The sequence below is a fragment of the Ostrea edulis genome, chromosome 2, assembly GCF_947568905.1.
Source record: "Ostrea edulis chromosome 2, xbOstEdul1.1, whole genome shotgun sequence".
NCBI classification, from domain to species: domain Eukaryota; kingdom Metazoa; phylum Mollusca; class Bivalvia; order Ostreida; family Ostreidae; genus Ostrea; species Ostrea edulis.
Genome location: NC_079165.1, coordinates 12797367 through 12817910, shown reverse-complemented (window position 1 = coordinate 12817910; position 20544 = coordinate 12797367). Strand labels below are relative to the sequence as shown.

Here is a 20544-nt window from a genome sequence, read left to right as displayed (position 1 = left end):
CAGTCCAAGGCATGGGATGTTGTTTGGTCTTCTGCGCAGGGTGTATCGTCCGGTGCATGAGTTCCTCATTGGAAATCCGCTCGTGCCATCTGATGTGTAGGATCTGGCGAAGGCAGGTGCTGATGAAGACTTGTAACGTGCTATCCAGGCTCTTTGTGCGTCCCCAGGTCTCCGAACGTACAGTGACACGGACTTGACATTGGTGTTTAACAGCCTAAGCTTGGTGTGTAGACTAGGGTTGTCATTCCTCCACACTGAGGGTGACGAATGCATGGCTCGCCTTGTTGATTCTGGCCTTTATATCCTCGTCAGCTCCTCCTATAAACCCCCATAACGTCAATTCATTTGTCAGTAACTTGCCCCATTTTGACAATTGCTCATACACAGAACATGCTCTCGCGTATCGAATCAATTGAGACACATAATCAATATATCTAGGTGATAATAGAATATTGCTACATAACTATGGGATTAAAATTGAATTCTTAGTTCGTTGTTAAGTAAAATATCCAAATATAAAGTTATTTCGAATTCACTCCGATATATCCAATCGGCGTATAGATGAACATTAAGGAAAAACGTCGTCGATGTATCTAAATGTTAAGTTGAAGGCCAAAGCAATACCCCCCCCCCCCCTTTCCCTTCTCTTGTTCAAATGCTTCAATAAAGTCTACCTCATAAGAATACTAAAACAGGTTACAAGATATAATATGCCGGAGTTCTATTTATATCGAAGAAGCATCTGTCTGTCATGTCATAAAGCCTAGTCTTTAACTTATCGTGGGGAATGGCGGTGTATATAACAGGATGAACAGTCGTACGTTTTGATGCTGTTGATTTTTAGAACATTTTTTGAATTCAAATGTACTAAGAGTTCTTTGGAATTTTCACACCACTTCTCGCACATGTTCGTAATTGCTTGTAATGATGTACTTTATTTTGATAGAAGATTTTTAAAATGCAAGCAGTTTAAAATGAAAAGAGTATTAGCCACTTTTTCGTCTTTGTAGACCAAATACAACTCCTTTAACAGCGTTTTTGATTAATGATTGTTAAAACACCTCCCCAATTAATCACACCACGAATACGGAAGGTACAGATCTTTCGATCTCTCTCTCTCTCTCTCTCTCTCTCTCTCTCTCTCTCTCTCTCTCTCGTTTCAACAGAAAATAAACTGTATATTATATTATATGTAGTTACTGAAGAAACCATACTGAATAAAATGAATGTACATACATGTATACTTACAAAAATCCTTAAAACATCAATGATTAATACTCTGAGAAAATAATATCTTTGTGTATCCATCAGTGAATTTGAAGGAAAACCACGTGACTACATGTATGTCACAGTGACAAACAGAAGTCACAACTTTCCGCAACTTAGCCGATCCCTCCTAAATCCAGACACCGCATTAAAGTGGATAACTTACGTTAGATCTATGAATAATTGTTGGTTATCTTAGAATTGTCAGAAAATCCACCATGAAATATATCGAATGAAAAAAGAAAGGCAGGTTTCGCTTATCCAAGATCTCTATCGGTTTCTAAATCCAGTTTACCATTACCTGCACTTCCCCTCATCCTCGCCATTTTTCGACCTGAGTAAAAAGTAAGTACACATCCATTAATATGCAGAAGAGACAAGTTTCTAAACATCCCCAGTCCATCAAACCAAGACTCAGACAATACTGATGTACGTAAAGTGATTATCCTAACTTACTTATCATATGAACGGTTCAAAATACTATAGCTTCTCTATAATGAGAGTGAATTCACCTACCACTCGTTCGCCTCGTGTGCGTGCCTACACATAAGTTACCTGATCCCGCCATTGGCTTCTGTCCAGTTGCCCTTATTACATGTATTTCCTCCATTTACCATACATTGTATATAGGTATTGCAAATATTCAGATACGAGATGCCGTCCATAGAACTTTTGGTGATGGTATCGTCTTCTGACAGTAGGCCTGGCCGCCATCTCTGCTTTATTTCAACATCTTTATCACCAGTCCCATTCCTGGTCCTCTCTACTAGCCTGGTCGTGACTTCCGTAGAACCATTACATTTGTGTTCGTTCTCCAGGTCTCTGTAACATATAGAAAGACTCTTACTTTGCATATCTTAATCCCAGTCTTTCTTAACATTTCCCTGACTTCCTGATATTTTCATGGCGTGTGTAATCCTGACGCTGCACCAATCGTGATGTTAACTTCCATTTTTTACTTCTCCATACAAGTTAATCACACTTCCAAGGAGAAAAATGTATCGTCCTTTACCGTTATGAGTTTCCATCCTATTTTAATATTTTGCTAACAATTGACTTTTACCGGTTCATACCAGTTTCTGTCCTTGTTTATACTAATATATTTACATTCACTGAATCTTTTTTGTTATATTTCTTTTTAAATTGGCAAGGCTTTTATCTGCGACAGTGAATACATGTTTGTTGCAAACTAGTTCGATCTGGGTTATTTTTAGTAACCACCTGCCTATCTAATCATTATCAAATATGGAGCGTCATCAAGGTCAAAGGTAAACGAAAAAATTCGCTGTTTCGTTTAGCATAACAATGCAAAATGTGATGGAAGCAAGGATGTCGGATCAACAACATATTTTGAGTGTAATAAAGTACATCCATTATCAAATACTTTGGCATATTTTTTATGGGGTGTAGTAATTGGATATGGATTTGCAGTCATGTTACTAGAAATAGCCCTTTTGTTCTGACAAAAGACCAAAATTATGTTTATTTTACCCATTCTATTTAGAAAATCCGACAGCTTATTTAAAAATGGATTTTTAAAAATAGGTACAGTTTGTAAAACTGGATATACGCATTCACATTGTTGCGTGGGACTCCAACATTTTATTTCCATTTAAATGCACAAAGGTCACAAATTTGGCACGATTTTGGTAAATTGCAGAAAATGATCACTTTTAAATCACCTAATCGTCAAAAAGTAACGTAAAATTTATCCAAAATTATTTTCATCTTATCGAGAACATACATATTTACGATACATCAAAAATCTGTCTTTGGACTATGATGAATATATTGATACTTCAAGTTGGGTCCCCCCCCCCCCTCTGCTTTTAGAACTTTTATTCTGGTAGCCACCCAAGCATGTTTGCCATGCATGGTCCCTGTTATCTTAAAGTCTTATATAACTTTACGATTTCACATCAGATGACCAGAAGTATGTATCGATCTTTTTGTTTTTTGTTGCTATGGGTCTTGGTTGTCATGCATGGTGATAGATTGGTGATAGATCTTCACCTTGCGTTGTAAAATTTGAAAAAATAACGTTTTTCAATTTGCTTCGTATGAATAGTTGCATCTTAAAAACGGAATTACCAATACACCCTTTGACCTTTACAACGCTCCAACCGGTTCGAACTAGTTTGCAACAAACATGTATTCATTGTCTATGATGAAAGCAATTCATATCGTTTCCATATCGCTATTTGTGGTCATGACGCCGCCTTTTTCATACCGACAGCTGTAACATTAAACGCTAGAATGCGATTGATGACTTGCATTATGGAGTGACAATGTTTTCAGTGGAATCAAAGACGTAAAAACGTTAAATACGTTATCCCTTCATTTGAAAAATTCAAATCGACTTTTGTCTGCAGTAAAACAACATCACAGCTAGAATAGAACTTTAAAGATATAGGGATACGTCATAATGACATAAAGTAACAATTCATTGTAAATTGCCACCACTCGTCATACCTTTTAGGGTCCCATATCCTTATTTTATTTCCTTATCGTTATCCTATTTATTACACCAGTGTTATCATATAAAAGAAGTATTCATAAAATATTAAACAGTAGAAATATGACAGAATTAACCAGTCCCCTACCAGGGAAAACCAAAGGAAACTCCACTTGGTTTCTCGCACTTTTGTCATTATGCTTTGATTTAGGAAGCTGAAATATGCTAATGTATGTTTACAGATTAAATTTAAGTTTTAATGAAGCTGAGTTAATTTTACGAGATTTATGGGACTTTATGCTGAATATATAGTTTTTAAGACTTTTTTTTTTGGTCACCATTCAGGAAGCTGTGGTTAAGTATCATCACAGTTCAATAATTTGTACGAGGTATATAGTTTTCGGACTTTTTCCCGATGTGCTTTACCTTCGGAATCTGAAATTTGATATCTGGTCAGTTAATGAGTAGATACAAATGAAATTTCACTTTTGTTACGGTTGACCTTATCTAAGAAAAATTGTAGTTTCATGGATGTCAGAATGAACTTCTTCAATTTTTGTTTTCTAGACTTTTTTCATCAGATTTGATTTAGGAAGCTTTGATTTTGTATGTAATTTACTAATATATGTTTTTACAGACAAAATTTAAATTTCATCAAAATGAACTGATTTTTACGAGATTTAGGGAACATTGAGCAGAATATGGAGAAAGAAATTAGATGGTTACCAATGGCATTTATGTACGATTTGTATTTAATACGATTCCATAAATCCTATTTTTTTCTTTTTTGCTTTCTTATGAGGCAGAATGTATTCAAAGGTTTTACATGAGAAGAAACATCATATTGCTGTGGCTTTGTGACTGTTTCATACTGTTTGTGAGACTGTTCTTGTCATACTGATTTTGACCAAGGATAACTCCGTTTACCTGATTAAGATATAGGGCTGACGGCGGGTGTGACCGGTCAACAGGGGATGCTTACTCCTCCTAGGTACCTGATCCCACCTCTATTAATTGTTTCCAGGGGGTCCGTGTTTGTCCTACTCTCTACTTTGTATTATGTATGGTAATTATGAGATTGATCACCGGTCGTTATCATCATCTGTTTAGAAAAGAAAAAATGGTTTTAACGACTGATACATATATAGGGTATGAAATTTTCATCGTTGGACCTTTCAGTACATGTATGCAAGGTGAAGATAACGAACAGTGATCAATCTCATAACTCCTATATGTAACATGCCTCTTCATGTTTGCTATATCAGTCATACTCAGGGGAAAACGCAACTGTGCGCGCGCGCACGCACGCACGCACGCACGCACGCACGCACGCACGCACACACACACACACACACACACACACACACACACACACACACATATATATATATATATATATATATAAAATTTTCGTTTAAAAAATAAGGGATGAACTCCTAGAATGCGTATGGGAATCAGGTGAAGTTGTCCAGTTTGAGCTATTTAATACCTCTTTGTTGTCCACAAATTATCCAATAAATTTAGTACAGGTACACGCGTTTATAAAGACCCAAGGAATGAAATAAGAAGAAAAAATAGTTAGTATGCAAACGACATGACACTAGTCTTAACCTATATCGAGTCCTTGAAACAAGCCATGAAATCTACCATGTATACATGTAAGTGCAATGCATTAGTTTTTTTTAGAATCACGTATTGCACACGTTGAATGTCGACTGTAATATTTGAGCTAGTTCCTGACCCAGTTCAACCTACGTCATTTGTGAATTTGGACTGTTACGTAGACGACTAAATCTATTAGTAATGAGTATCAGGGGAAACAGCAGGCCACGGCATGAAATTCACGTTGTTGCCGAAGGAAGTCACGAACAACTCGTGCAACATGGGGATCTTACGGAAGCATATTAGGGCCGCAGCAGTATCTTTTTTTAGTTTGTTATAACAAATTAGTAATTTGTTTTAACTGATTATTAATTTGTTATAACAAATTACTAATCTGTTGTAACAAATTAGTAATTTGTTATAACAAATTAATAATCTGTTATAACAAATTAGTAATCTGTTATAACAAATTACTAATTTGTTATAACAGATTAATAATTTGTTATAACAAATTAGTAATTTGTTATAACAGATTATCAATTTGTTATAACAAATTACTAATCTGTTATAACAAATTATTAATCTGTTATAACGAATTTAACAGATCATCAATATCAACGACAAGAGATCATAATAGACAATCGTGGATTTTTCTCCATAGTCTCCACATATCAAAGGAAAAGACAAAATAGCTATGGCCCGGGCAAACTTAGTATGAGAAACGGAAGAAGATGAAGAATTCACACTAAAACAATATGTCCCCTTTCTGGGAAGGGGAAGTATATTTATTCATAAATATTTTTAAAGAAAAAATGTGAAATACCACCGGTACAAAAACTTTTCAATCAAGAACATGCATGGTTAGCGATAAATGTAGTACAGCCGAAACCCGAAAGTCCCAGATAGCGATTTTTTCGAGATTTCTCTCTTAATGCTGCATGTAATAACACATAATTTGCAGAGGTTGCTGTTTGTAACCTAGGTACATAAAAAACATAAACTTTTTCTGAGAATTCTTCTACAAAAGTACCAAACCAGAGTTTTCACCTGCCAAAAAGCGGTAAATCTAGATAAGTACGTTTTATAAATGTCGGAACCCAAACACAGTCGAAAACACTGACCGATTCCCACAGCCCCTTTGTAAATACTGGGTTCTAAGTAATCCTATTCATGCAAAAAATATTGATTAAGACTACGTTTTATGTTTCTATCATTACTTCCACAACACAGAATAATAAAAACTGCTGTATTTTGTAATCGTGATATTGTTTTAATCGGAACAAGTGTAGGTCCCCTTAGTTTGGTAAATTCGTACCTAAACAGCGTACGCGTAAAACGATAGTTGAGGATGTCTGTCGGTAATTAGTCATGATTATGACATTAAACATTGATTCTGTTGCCCATCTCTGGCCACGCGAATGTTCCTCATTCACCCAGTCATGTTATTTTGAATAAAAATCAAAACTGCGAAAGTAAAGAAACTATACTCCCTAAAGTAAATAATGTAACCCCAAAAGTGTGCTTTTACAATATTTTGTCATTTTGATTAAGAAAGAAAAGGGAATTATGATAGTACAGTCTTTAATCGTCTTGATGATGGAATGATAATGTTAAAATTTGTCGTTTCTGTTCGATAAATTACATATAAATTACCTATGATTACTTTAAATCACACTTCGTAAGCATTAGTAACCTACACTACATCAAAATAATAATTGAATTATAAAATTATTCAATTAATTCAATAACGAATATGCTTCAATAACCGAAGTTTAAAAAGAAGCACACTTTTTATAGTGTATATATCAAAATGGATTGAAATATTCATGCTAAGAAATCCCGTCCGGTCTGAATTCGTTGGTTTCAATAGGACCATATTACATGCTGATTAATAGTAGACGTCGCTTATCTCTTAATTGCGGTCATTGCATGATTTATTACGGTTTTTCTATACCGGAGATTTTGCTAGGAATTTCTTGGCATGGCAAAAGATTTCGTGTACTACACATTTATAATTACAAAATATGTCGGGTGACACAATAAAATGTATGGAGCGCCAAATTAACATAAACTCAAATAATTGAAGATATCTTCAATTATTTGAAGATAGCATCAATTCATTTGATGCGTGCAACAATTTAATTAAAGATCTCTTCAAATAATTAATGATATCTTCAATTCTGAATTATTGCGCGCATTAATTGAATTGATGATAGCATTAATTCTTCAGCTGAATTGATGCGCGCTTTAATTGAATTAATGATCTCTTCAAACGAATTAATGATATCAACAATTGAATTGATGCGCGCTACAATTCAATTGAAGACAGCAATAATTGATATAATGCGCGCATTAAATCGATTGATGAGAGCAATAATTGAATTGATGCGCGCATTCATGCATTTGATGAGAGCAAAAATTGATTTAATGCGCGCATTAATTCAATTATTGCTCTCTTCAATTGAATTAATGATATCTTTAATTCATTTGAAGAGAGCAATAATTCTTTTAGAGAGAGAGCAACTATATAATTAACGATATCTTCAATTCAACATATCCACAATTGAATTAATGATCTCTTTAATTGAATTGTTGCTCTCTTTAAAAGAATTTATGCGCGCATTAATTCCTTATACAAAAGCATCGTAAATAATTAAAGATATCTTCAACTGAATTAAAGAGATCATCAAATTATTTATACCGAGCTCTAAATCAATTATTGCGAGCAATATTTCTACTGAATTGATGCTCTCATCAATTGAATTGAAGAGAGCAATAATTGAATTAATGCGCGCATCAAATGTATTATTGCTCTCATTAATTCAATTGATGCTCTCATCAATTGAATTGAAGAGAGCAATAATTGAATCAATGCGCGCATTAAATCAATTTTTTGCTCTCATTAATTCAATTGATGCACGCATTAATTCAAATGATGAAAGCAATAATTGAATTGAAGCACGCATTAATTCATTTGATGAGAGCAATAAATGATTTAATGCGCGCATTAATTCAATTAAAGAGAGCAATAATTGAATTGATAATATCTTCAAATAATTGAAGATATCTTCAATTATTTGAGTTTATGTTAATTTGACACTCCATAAAAATGCGCATATAAATGCACCATATATGCAATTGCGATTTATTTAAGTTACCTTAGATATCTAGAACTCAGTCTGATTCAATATTGTCTATAATGCTAAAACGCAGACTTTCGGTAGATCACAAGATCGGTGACCGTGTTCAGGTTTCGACATTTATAAAACGTACTAGATTTACCGCTTTTTGGTATCCGAAAACTCTGGTTCAATATCTTCTTTATAGAATTCCCAGAAAAAGTTATACGATTCTTGTTTAATATGTCAAACAGTTATCACAATAAGTTTGATGTCATTCTATCAACTATTAAGAGAGAAATAATGAAAAAATCGTTATTCGGGACTTTCGGCTTTCGGTCGTACTACATTTACCGCTTTCCAACAGGCATACATTTGAGTGGGGTCTGTCAGCTAACATCCCAGACTGTACTCGTCAATGCTGGTACCGGACATCCATGACTGTACCTGCACACTAATGTCAAAGTCGGAATGTCAGAGGAAGATTTTCCGGATTGTTCAACGTAGCAAATATGTATGACAAATTGTATGAATACATACCCCCGTGTATAATTTTTGGATTTGATTTGATTTCTATGCATAAATCGCCTGTATGGAATGCCGTTATCGCCAAAAAGTAACATTGACCAAGGTAGTAAAGCTGCCGTGTATAAATTTACTGTAGAGCGGGATTGGAACATCCACCCTTTGGGACTCAGGCGTGGATATAGAAATTTCATAAAGGAGGGGAGGGGGGAGATAAATTGTTAATATCGAAAAGCTTGTTTTTACAGCTATAAATTTCTGCATGTATAACTGTATATGAAATTCAAAAAAGTACTCTTCAAACAATGAATTTGAACAAGTATTAGTCTACATGTATGGGTGTGAATGGGTGGTGAAAGCAAAGCAAAAAAAAAAAAAAAAAAACCAAAAAAAAAAATTAACAATTCTACTTGATTGTTTACTTAATTATCTCATGTTTTCAAAAGAAAGATTGAACTGAAAACAGTTTTACAAGTTCACGTCCCATGCATATGAACTACTCGCAGACGTCGGGAGGACTTTGGTAGTATAGGGAGATAAACATATATGGTGCTGGTTTAATCAATAATGTATTTTAACAATGTTTTGCCTACGAGAGCGAGGCATCAAAACTGACTAAACGAATCATGTATGCAGTATCAACACAAACAAACAGACCATCACCTGCACGCTTTTATTCAATTTGTATTCAATTTCTATTAAGCAATATATATATATATATATATATATATATATATATATATATATATATATATGTATCCGATTACTGAGACTCTATTTAAATTTTGGATATATATATATATATATATATATATATATATATATATATATATAAACAAAAACATGGCACAAGCTTTGTTTACCTAACAAAGAATTGTAAGTGTTGTATCTCATTTGTAACTCAACAACTGATATTCAAATTTTGGTTGACCATTAAAAATACTTTAGTTAAGTATTGTAAACAATAAAATTGTAAAAATAAAATTTGAAAATTTTCAGCTCAAATCGTGTCCATGCCCCTTTTAAAAGCGCTTCATGAAATGTATGCCAGTGTGAAATCTGTATTTATGGTATATACATGTAGTGACCCTCTACCCTTGAGGAAGGTTGTATATATAGGTTCTGCATGTAGTGATGTAGTGACCCTTTACCCTTGAGGAAGGTTGTGTATATATATATATATATATATATATATATATATATATATATATATATATAGGTTCTGTTTGCTACATAATTGTAATACATGTATACATTTATATATAATAAAATAAGCTTAAATTACAAAATATAATATACTGCACCTATTTGCATGGTGTAACTGGTAGCAATCTGTGCGTCTCACTTATCCTGACCGCAATGTCGGGCCATTTGATAGTATCAGGCATTATGTCGATCAATGTAGTTCATGCTCTTTTCAAACGTTTAGGAAAAGTGCTTTTGGACACACTGAATCGGCCAGACGTGGATCCTATGCTTTTCCTAATGACTAGAACCACTGAAATGTAGCAGACTTTAAAATAATTTCTTTGTTTCATTGCAGAAAAATTACGCAATTTTTTTCTGCAGTGATTGCTACCTTCATCATCCGATGAAACAACAAAGAAAGACATTTTATTGTTTTTATTTATATGTATCATCTAAAAATATAAACTAGAATTAAGATCTAAAATAGCATATGGTTGATCCATTTGTTCCAGCCAAGGTACCCTTTGACCTCGATGACATTCCATATTTGGTAATGATTTTGTTGACAGGTGGTACTAGAAAACTGGATCGAACTAGTTTGCAACAAACGTGAATTTATTGCATGATCAAAGCAACGTTAATTTCAAAAGAAATATAAGAGCGCGTTTGATTACAAGCAAACCGAAACCGGATTCGTAAACCGTGTCGTTTGTTTCTGCAAAACCGGAACCAGATTCGAGAAACCGCGAATCCTGCTCTGAGGCTGGATTTTTTGGTTTCAAGATGACGGCCGATAAAGTTCCGTAAGTTTTGTCATTTCATTATTGAAGTTTTGTTATTTGTTAATCCTTATAGATTGTTAGATAGTTTGCGTACGTGCAAATGTCAACAACAGAATGCTATTTCATGCAGAATTTCATTGAAATTAAGTTCAACCATTTAGATCTTGATAAAAAAAATTCATTACATGAAACATGGTTTAATTAATATACCTGTGGCCACTTGATAATGTCTTGTTGTAAATCATTCAGAGCCTTAAGAAAATTATTACGGCACTTTAAAACGGAGTACTCAGAAATGTTAAATTTTTCTGCAATTTTCCTGATTGTCTCTAGGCAAGCCATATAATATAGTCCAACAAGGGCAATTTTCTCTGTTTTTATGGCTTCCTTTCCCCCGTAGCGTGGGTGTTTAAAGGCCAGTTTTCCTCCTAAACGAATTAGCAAGTCTTCAAACAGTCCTCTATTGATCCGAAAAATAGATCTGAAGTCGTCAACATTATACAAAGGAACAGTTTTTTCAATATAGTCTTCAATCACGCTCTTAGAAAAGATTCAGTGATTATAGGTTATAGACTTTGTTTGGGAGAATATGACGACCGTGACAAAAAACGAGGTCCTATTTCAAATCTCTGAAACACATGTACAATGCTAATGGTCATAAACGTAAGGATTTCAATACTTTCTGGTAAATATGGTCTATTATTCTATAAGTATTTAATTGCACTAATGTCTTAATATTGATTACTTGAAGGTGCACTGCAATCACTTTTTTTCTTTCCTATCTTACACCCTATAAATCTATCTTTATTTCTTTGTATCTGCTCTTTCTTTCTCTTTCTCTCTTAAGAAATAGAGCTACAATGAAATAGGAAATATTAAGCACATAATCAATCTGTACTGACTGTAAATATACTTAGATGTGTATTTAGTGTATGTATACTTGTACTTTTGAAATAAGATATCATTGTATGCCTTTTCATAAAAATAAATAAATTAGAGAAAAAAAATTAATAATTACGTTTCATACTGCAACAACAACAACACAGGGGCATTAACATTATGTGGAGATCAATTATATCTCATAGTACACCACTCTCTCATTTACACGTGTCTAGAGACAACGACCAAGAAACAACACGCATACGACTACTGTCAGCGATTTAACATAGCCACGTATTGAGAAAAGCTTTTACGATCATATATTTACATTCATTATATACTTTCAATTTCATCTCTTCTTTTTTCTTTAAAAGTTTGCGGGCATACATGTATATATCGCACGATATGTGCCCGGAAACATTCCGGCCCGCAATCAATACATAAGCCTGAACTACGCCGTTAATTTTCAAATTGTTCGTGTTTTCCATCTTTTACTCAGTTAAACCGATAAAGAAATTGTTGAAAATAAAATTATTGTTAGTTTTTAAATGAAATTGAAAGTATATAATAAAAACGCTATAGACAATGTATGGGAAAATATGACCTCGTTTTTGTCGCAAGCGTGGTCCGTCTACGCGCCAAACAACTCGGTCGTCATATTTTCCCATACAGAGTCTAGTCTATAACCTATAGATATATGATCGTAAAAGCTTTTCTCCATACGTTGCTATGGTGAATTATCAAATCAATTAGATCGTACACAATACGTGAGCCTAATCACGTGGGAGAACTCGTACCCAGGAGAACTCGCACCCAGAAATTTGGGTACGAGTTCTCCAAGAGAAGTCGTACCCATCAATGTCTGGGTACGAGTTCTCCTGGAGAAAAACTTGTCATTTTATCAAATAGAAATGTGGGTACGAGTTCAACCTTGTTAATACAATTTAAAAAAGGCTGGGTACGAGTACTCACGGAGAAAAAAACTTTGTCATTTTATCGGATAAATCTGGGTACGAGTTCTCCTGCAGAAAAACTTCATTTTGTCATATAAATCTGGGTACGAGTTCTCCTCCATGTGCCGGAGAATAGAGGTACGCTATAACAATACAATGTCGCAGGTTTGAAATTGGTGTTTAATTGCAATAATTATACTAATTATCGTGTCAAGCCAAACGGCAATTCAAATGAAAAAACAAAACAACAAACAAGTATGGTCCTTGTATTTACTTTTTTTTAATTATCATTAAATTGAAAGGCCTCTTCATACATGTAGTAAATTATGTATGTATGAACTCGATTCATCTAAAATGGTTCAATTCTTAATGAGATAAAGTCTTATCAAAATTTTGTGAAAAGTGGCGAAAGGGAGCGGGGTGCGGGCCCCTACATGATATACCACATACACCAGAGAAAACTAGCAAACACATGAACAGACGCACGGCTTACCATGTTGTACAAAACAATCCATGAAAAAGTGGTCATTCATAAATTAAAAAGAGAAAGAGTCACTCTTATGGAGCGCCAAATTGACATTAATTAAAATAATTGAAAAATTGAATATTTTTAGATATTGTGCGCAATAATTGAATTAATGCATGTGTTAGTTCAAATGGTGAGAGCTACAATTCACTTGATGCGCATATCAATTCAATTAGCCTATATTGCGTGCAATACATGAAATTGATTTTATGCGCGCAAAGATACAATTGATGCGCGCATCAATTAAATTATTGCTCTCGTCAATTTAATTAATGCACGCATCAATGTGGTGGAAATATTGCTCACAAAAATAAATTTAGAACTCGGTATAAAAGGTTTGATGATTTCTTTAACCCAATTGAAGACGTCCAAATCATTTGCAATACGCACAAGGAATTAAAGTGCTCATCCGTGCAATTCTTTTAGAGAGAGCAAAAACGTCAATTGAAAAGTGGAAACGTTGAATTGTTCAAAGATATCTCTTATTAGGTAATAGCTCTCATTGCGCGCATCAAATGAATTAATGATATTATTAAGTCTGCAATGTAGGAAAGGAGAAAATTTATGGCTGGATCTTTCAAGAATCTACCCGGGACACTGCATTACTAGAAAGATGCACTTATCCGACACAGCGTTATCCAGACTGATTGATATCCACGGTTCGTGTAGCCCTAACTCAGTACTACATTCTCACAGCTCCTCTTCTGATTGTAGGTCCCCAGTGAGGTTCTCTTCTGTCAGCTCCTTGTTCAGTCTTTGATTTACTTGGTCTTGTCTGGTCAGGTTTATCTCTTGTGTATAATCAAAGTTTTTTGGCTGTTGTTCCCAGTAACTATCTAGTCTTCCTTCGAATGATTTTATAGTTGGTGCATAATTACTAACTTTAGTTGGTAAATTGTTCCATATATCCACAGTTCTTTGTGTAAACGAGTATTTTCTGATGTCTAATCTTGATCTATCCTTGTATAACCTTAGATTGTGCCCTCGTGCGTTGGAATCTTCACGGAGTGGTATAAAATTGGCAACTTCTTCATTATATTTTCCAGTCAAGATTTTGTACATTTAATTCTATCACATCGCCTCTACATCGTCTGTAGGCAAGTGATGGTAATTCTAGTTTCTTTAAACGGTCCTCATATGATAAATTTGATAGTCCCGGCACTTATTTGGTGGCTCTTTGCTGTATATTTCCCCTTCCTTAATTGTATTCGCCTCAAAAACACAAACATAGATTCTTTGGACTTTCCAGGGGTGGTTAAACAGGTTGGGAACACTTCTCCTAAAACGCGATTATCCCTCTTTAACGAGAAATAAACATTACCATAAACAGGAGTTTTGGCGTCTTTATTGAAAATAATGGCATGCAACGCTGAATAAGTGCGACACACACTCAACATGATGCGAATTGTTTCTATGAAATTGACAACATAGTAATGAAATTGCATATCAAAGTTGCTGCGTAAGAGGGAAGCAGTCTAATGCACATCGTGAGTGTTTGTTTTGATTCGTATATTTGCCGAAGTATCAAACATTTTAGCACTTTTTCTTCTTTTCACGTGAATCACGAAAAGATCATAGGCGCTCCCCAGCTTAATTGTTAAAAAATATATATATCTACTATACTATAAACATCAAAAGATGTACTCCGCGGGAGTTTTTCTCTGTTGTACGCGATATTTTTATTCTCGCTAGAGAGGGATAATCGCGTTTTAGCGAGATTATCTCGCTATAGGGGAAGTGTTCCCAACCTGTTAAAGGTATCATATGTAAGACACTGACAGGAAAGAAGAAAAAATATGGTTGGACCTAGTTTCTGTGGAAACGAGGGGATTATTTATATTCGGTCTTTAAAGACCGAATATAAATAATCCCCTCGTTTCCACAGAAACTAGGCTGGACCGGGACTCGGACCTGCATGCGATCATTGCATTAGGCCTACTTACATGTACATAGGTGACCTATACTGCGTTATCCAGGCCGATAGCCAATTCAATGGCGCATTGATTGAATTATTGCCATTATTAATTCTTTCTTCCCATGCAATAGAAGGAACTGGACTTGTCTCACAGTGTAAATAAATTTAACTCACAAATCATTTGTTTTTATCTTGCAATCGCTGCCCCTAAGCGATACAATCTTCAACAAGTTAAAGCCATCAAGTAGAAGCGGAAGTATACAGAGAGTATACGGGATAGATAGCCTGGTACCCGAGGCCTTCCGATGTTCAAAGAACGAAGGCCAGGCATCGGATGTCGAATGGATTCTTCCACTGATCAAAATCCAATATGGCGGACTCAATGGTAAGTAATGGGAATGTACGTAAATGAGCGTATCATGGCTTAATTAGCTGTGTCACTTTCGATTTTATGTCATTAATTGCCAGAGACAGACCTTAGGAAATGTATAATACTTGGTTTTCCATGTGACACGCTTGTTTGATATAGTCTTATCCCTTTGTTTTCAAGTAAGTAGGTGATTCATCAACTCGCATATTTTTCACGTGTGTTAAATTAAATCTAACCGTGTCACTTCGTATTTTGTACTATTGATGGGTTGTATTGGGTTGCTGGCGAAGATACATACTGAGTTTTATAGATGACACGCGCCAGTTTTCTTATTTTAAACCGACAATTTCAGATCGAATTTCCTCGACTCATTTTGACTGGTTATCCTTGTTAAGCAGTATAAATATTATTGCAACTGCTAGCTGTTTATGAGCCACCCTTGCAGTTTGTAAATAATTGATATTAAGCAAGATAACATTTTATTCTAGAAAGATACAAGTTAAACCTACATGCACTAATTATGTAAACACAATGTGGAAATTAGTTTTGACCTCAAGATCGAATGCCTGTATAGTTGTATATTGTTTAACGTCCCTCTCGAGAATATTTCACTCATATGGACCCAAGAACTTCCATCCAACGATTTTCAGGCCCTTTTATGTTGTGATCTTATGCTAGTTCAGTTCTTAATATATTTTAATGTACATCATATATATGTCAGTTACAATCATTGTTTGATTCTCTATTGTTTAAAATTCATCCATATTCAAGGGTCACCATCAATTGCCTGTATTTAGACCTATACTTGGTACTTTGGCCTTTTGAGCAGTGAGGATCAGACTGTTCTTAATTGTGCCACAATATTTCAGTTATCAATCTTATTCAATGATCACTCTATGTTAACTCTTTTCTCATAATATGCAATCAGGTGCAGAGGACCTATTCGGACCCAGATAAACACTGGGTTACAAAGAAATTTCTCTCAGCTAGATTTAAAGGTATTTCACATACAGAAATGCTAGATTTATCTAAATTTCAGAATATTAGACTTTCTTCATGAACAAAGAATATATTCAATTCAAATGCTTTATTGACGACTAGCAAACATGAGGCATGCATTATATATACTAAGCTGTATGTATATTATATATATACATATATATATATCACACCAACCAGTATCAACTGTACAAGAATAATACAATATGTACTCTCCAAGGCTACTAGTTCTTAATATATGTCAACATGGTGTACTGGTGCACACTTTCGTATCTGTACGATGGAGGAACAGGTTCGATTCCTGTTGTTGGCTTTCCTTTGAAAGAACTAGTAGAGATCTTCCATTGTTTAAAAATACTTCAATATATCATAGCATTTAATGTCAAAGACACACACTTGCACAGAAAACATGTTTACTAGTCTAATGAAATAGCTAAATTTCATTTAAAATAATTATTTGTATTGAAAAGGTTTCTAATAAAAGAAGGTTGTGATCAAGCATTTCTTGTGCAACACATTCCCATCTGAAAGTTAGCAAAATTCCTCATAAGTTTTATCCCCAAGTAACTGAAACATGTATGTGTTGCATGTATCCATTTCAAAGATTCTCCAATTTCCACATGAAACAATGCCAAATCTCCTTTTTCGGGTCTTTTATGTCATATATTTCTCTGACCATACAGTGGAATGAATTACTACTCCTCCTACTGTTAGCTAACTTCTTGATCTGAGAACTGACACTCTCAAACTTCCTCCATAAGTCTTTCTCAAAAAGCTCACCTCTGATCTAAAAATTAAAAACAATATCACAAAAGATTTGCATTGATATGGATCAGGAATAGTAGTAATACACAATGCACATATATCATAAATATTAATTATGTCGTTACATGTATTTTATCATAGATAAATAATGAAACAAGTCTGTAATTTTTGCAGAAGATGAACAACCAACTGTGAATTTTGAATGTCAATATATTTCCCTTTTCATCTAAAGTTTTATATTCATGAAGGTTTTACTTACACAAACAAGAGGGAGGGAATGCTGATGTCTGCTTGTATGCATCCCATATTCTTCACTTCCACTCAAAAAATTCTCATTTTCAAGGAAGTCTTCTGAAGATCTGGCTTCTCCTTTTTTAAAGGGTCTGCATGATGCACATGAAATAAAACAAGGCAGGTCAGTTCATTCCATACAAAAAAATCATGCACTTTTCACTATTGTGTTTTATCAATACAGAAATTGTCAGTATCTAATATAATCAATTTGGGATTGAATTTCTTCCACAAACAAATAGAACATATTTTAGAATATGATAAACTTCTCACACCTTTAGATGCCAGAAATAATTGTTTTTGTTATTGCTGTAAGAGGTGGGAAACTTGAAATAACAGACTGTAACAAATTGATTTTGTTGTTAACCTGTTCTGGAAGTCTGTAATTCTTCATTCAAGTTGGATGTTAATTCCTTCCAATATGAATTAGTGTGGAGGAGGATGGGTCCTTGAATACCCCTTTAGAATTTCTTTCTCTGTCTTTTTCCATCTGGAGTCTGTAGACTACACGGTGAAATAAAGAGATCAATCTGGTTATCTTTCTTTTCCCTTTTCCACAAAACTATATTAAGAGTCATTAATTTGGTACACAAGTACCACAAATTTAATGTATTGAAAACTATCTTGAAATTTGCAATACAGTGAGAGAAACATAAATGCAAAACTCTGTATTGGGGGATGAATGTCTTGGGTTTCTCCAGATTGTGATTTTCTACATTTTTTCTTGAAGCTTTAGCAGGTGTGATTTTATTATCAAATCCAAGCAGTACAATGAGTTTGTGCAAAAGCATAACAATGAAATGTTACTATAGTGCCATATTGTGTACTTCACATTATGTAAAATTTGTTTTTGTTGTGATACAGAATTCCTGGCTACTACAGCCTAAGATTTTTAAATTTAAGTGTATGAACTCAGTTCTCTCATAAAGAAGATAAAGAATTTGAGTTACAAACAAATGCAAAATATAATGCTAACGCAAAAATAGAATACCTCAATGTATAACTTTTGGCAATATATAAAAATTGTGGACCTACACACAAATATAATTTTAGACAAACAGGACAGTGAATCAGTGAGGAATAGTAACTGTTGACAATGAAATTGTTAGTGACCCCTGCTGAAATCTGAAGAATATTCAAAGTAAACCAAAGTAACAACAGAAACTTTAAATCAAGCCTATTGGATCAAGCATAAAGTTGGCAGGTCAACATAAGAATTAAATAATTACATTGTCAGACACCATGTTACTGAATTATAAAATGCATAAATAGCCTTAACTGCTACACAAGCAATATATATATCTTATTATACCTGTTGGCATGGTTTTGCATATTCATGAAGCATTATGTATGAGGGTGTTTTTTCATCTACTATCATGTGTTTCTTCTTATGTATGGAAATTCATCTGAAATTAAAACGATTAATATACATAATCTTGAGAATCTGTAAAATTGTACACTATAAGTCCAATAAAAGCTTAAAACACCCCTATCATCGCACAAGAAAGTCATCATATAAACTTCAGCTATAGCCTATAGTCTTATCAAAGTAAAGCACGTCATTAGATCTATATGTAATAAAAAATTATCCAAAAATGAGTCGAGGAAATTCGATCTGAAATTGTCGGTTTAAAATAAGAAAACTGGCGCGTGTCATCTATAAAACTCAGTATGTATCTTCGCCAGCAACCCAATACAACCCATCAATAGTACAAAATACGAAGTGACACGGTTAGATTTAATTTAACACACGTGAAAAATATGCGAGTTGATGAATCACCTACTTACTTGAAAACAAAGAGATAAGACTATATCAAACAAGCGTGTCACATGGAAAACCAAGTATTATACATTTCCTAAGGTCTGTCTCTGGCAATTAATGACATAAAATCGAAAGTGACACAGCTAATTAAGCCATGATACGCTCATTTACGTACATTCCCATTACTTACCATTGAGTCCGCCATATTGGATTTTGATCAGTGGAAGAATCCATTCGACATCCGATGCCTGGCCTTCGTTCTTTGAACATCGGAAGGCCTCGGGTACCAGGCTAACGGGATAGATCGGGATCGTGATGCGACATCTAAAATAAATTTCTACTTTCAGTTTGACGCTTCATCGAAGATGTATGATGAAGATCGTCTCAACTCCAACTGTTTTCCAAATAATGATGTGGATTATCATAATCCTAGATGTAGAGGGTAATTATATCTTAAATATCAAATGGCATCCCTTGAAAATTAATGTCAGACATTCTTCCAGACCAAACAAATATCTCCTTCCTATGATGCCATTGATGGGTTGAATTTATTTCGTTATTCAAAGCACATATTGGCTTTAGAATCTTTTTTTTTTTTTTTTTTCTCAAGTTTTTTTTAAAGAGTTCAGTGTGTAATTTTATTTTTTTTATTGGTTGATGTTTGGGGTGGGGTGGGGGGCATATTTAGCAATTACCTTGTCTATAAAGTTTTACATTTGAGACTGAACAATAAAAACCGCTACATTTAAAAAAGTTATTCTTTTTAGAGAAGTCAAGAGGCATAGCCTTCATCGACTTCTCTTCACAAGATTCTGGAAAACGTGTAAATGCCAGAGTCGGTGACGGTTTATGCTTTGACCGACCTTTCGACTCAGATGTGCCTGGATTTATGCAATAGACAATTTGTTTTCAAACATTTAACAGTAATGCACAAAACCGTCACAAGGAAATCAACATTTAGTTGCTTTTAATCCATTTTCAACATGTCCCCTGTCCCGGGTTTATGTTAACTGGTATTGGGAGAAGCTGTCACAATAGGGACCAGTTAAGAGAAAAAGCAGGCTGACATAATCAGAGTTGTGATTTAAACCCGGGACAGGGGAGTTACAAAGGAATGTTAAAGAATTAATAGATCCTCTCTATATAT

At 34.3% G+C, this 20544-nt stretch overlaps 1 protein-coding gene and 2 long non-coding RNA genes across 3 annotated transcripts in view; 1 reads left to right on the top strand and 2 right to left on the bottom strand.

Moving 5' to 3' along the window:
* Window positions 1–651: 651 nt before the first annotated feature.
* Window positions 652–15800, bottom strand: LOC125681303 (uncharacterized). Its single transcript, XR_007372222.2, has 4 exons — window positions 15385–15800; window positions 10272–10465; window positions 4649–4823; window positions 652–2088 (listed from the first exon to the last, which is right to left on the bottom strand). It is a non-coding gene; the product is annotated as an uncharacterized LOC125681303 (long non-coding RNA).
* Window positions 15801–16652: 852 nt separating this feature from the next.
* On the bottom strand, window positions 16653–19680 carry LOC130052090 (uncharacterized). The gene is made up of 5 exons (XR_008800452.1): window positions 19588–19680; window positions 18948–19041; window positions 18003–18139; window positions 17604–17727; window positions 16653–17366 (listed from the first exon to the last, which is right to left on the bottom strand). It is a non-coding gene; the product is annotated as an uncharacterized LOC130052090 (long non-coding RNA).
* LOC125681301 (ADAM 17-like protease) overlaps window positions 19681–20544 on the top strand; it is a 66076-nt gene continuing 65212 nt past the window's right edge. Inside the window, exon 1 of the mRNA XM_048921327.2 lies at window positions 19681–19839. Within this exon, the coding sequence (XP_048777284.2) occupies window positions 19767–19839 (73 nt within the window). The 5' untranslated portion in view covers window positions 19681–19766. The remainder of the gene's footprint in view (window positions 19840–20544) is intronic.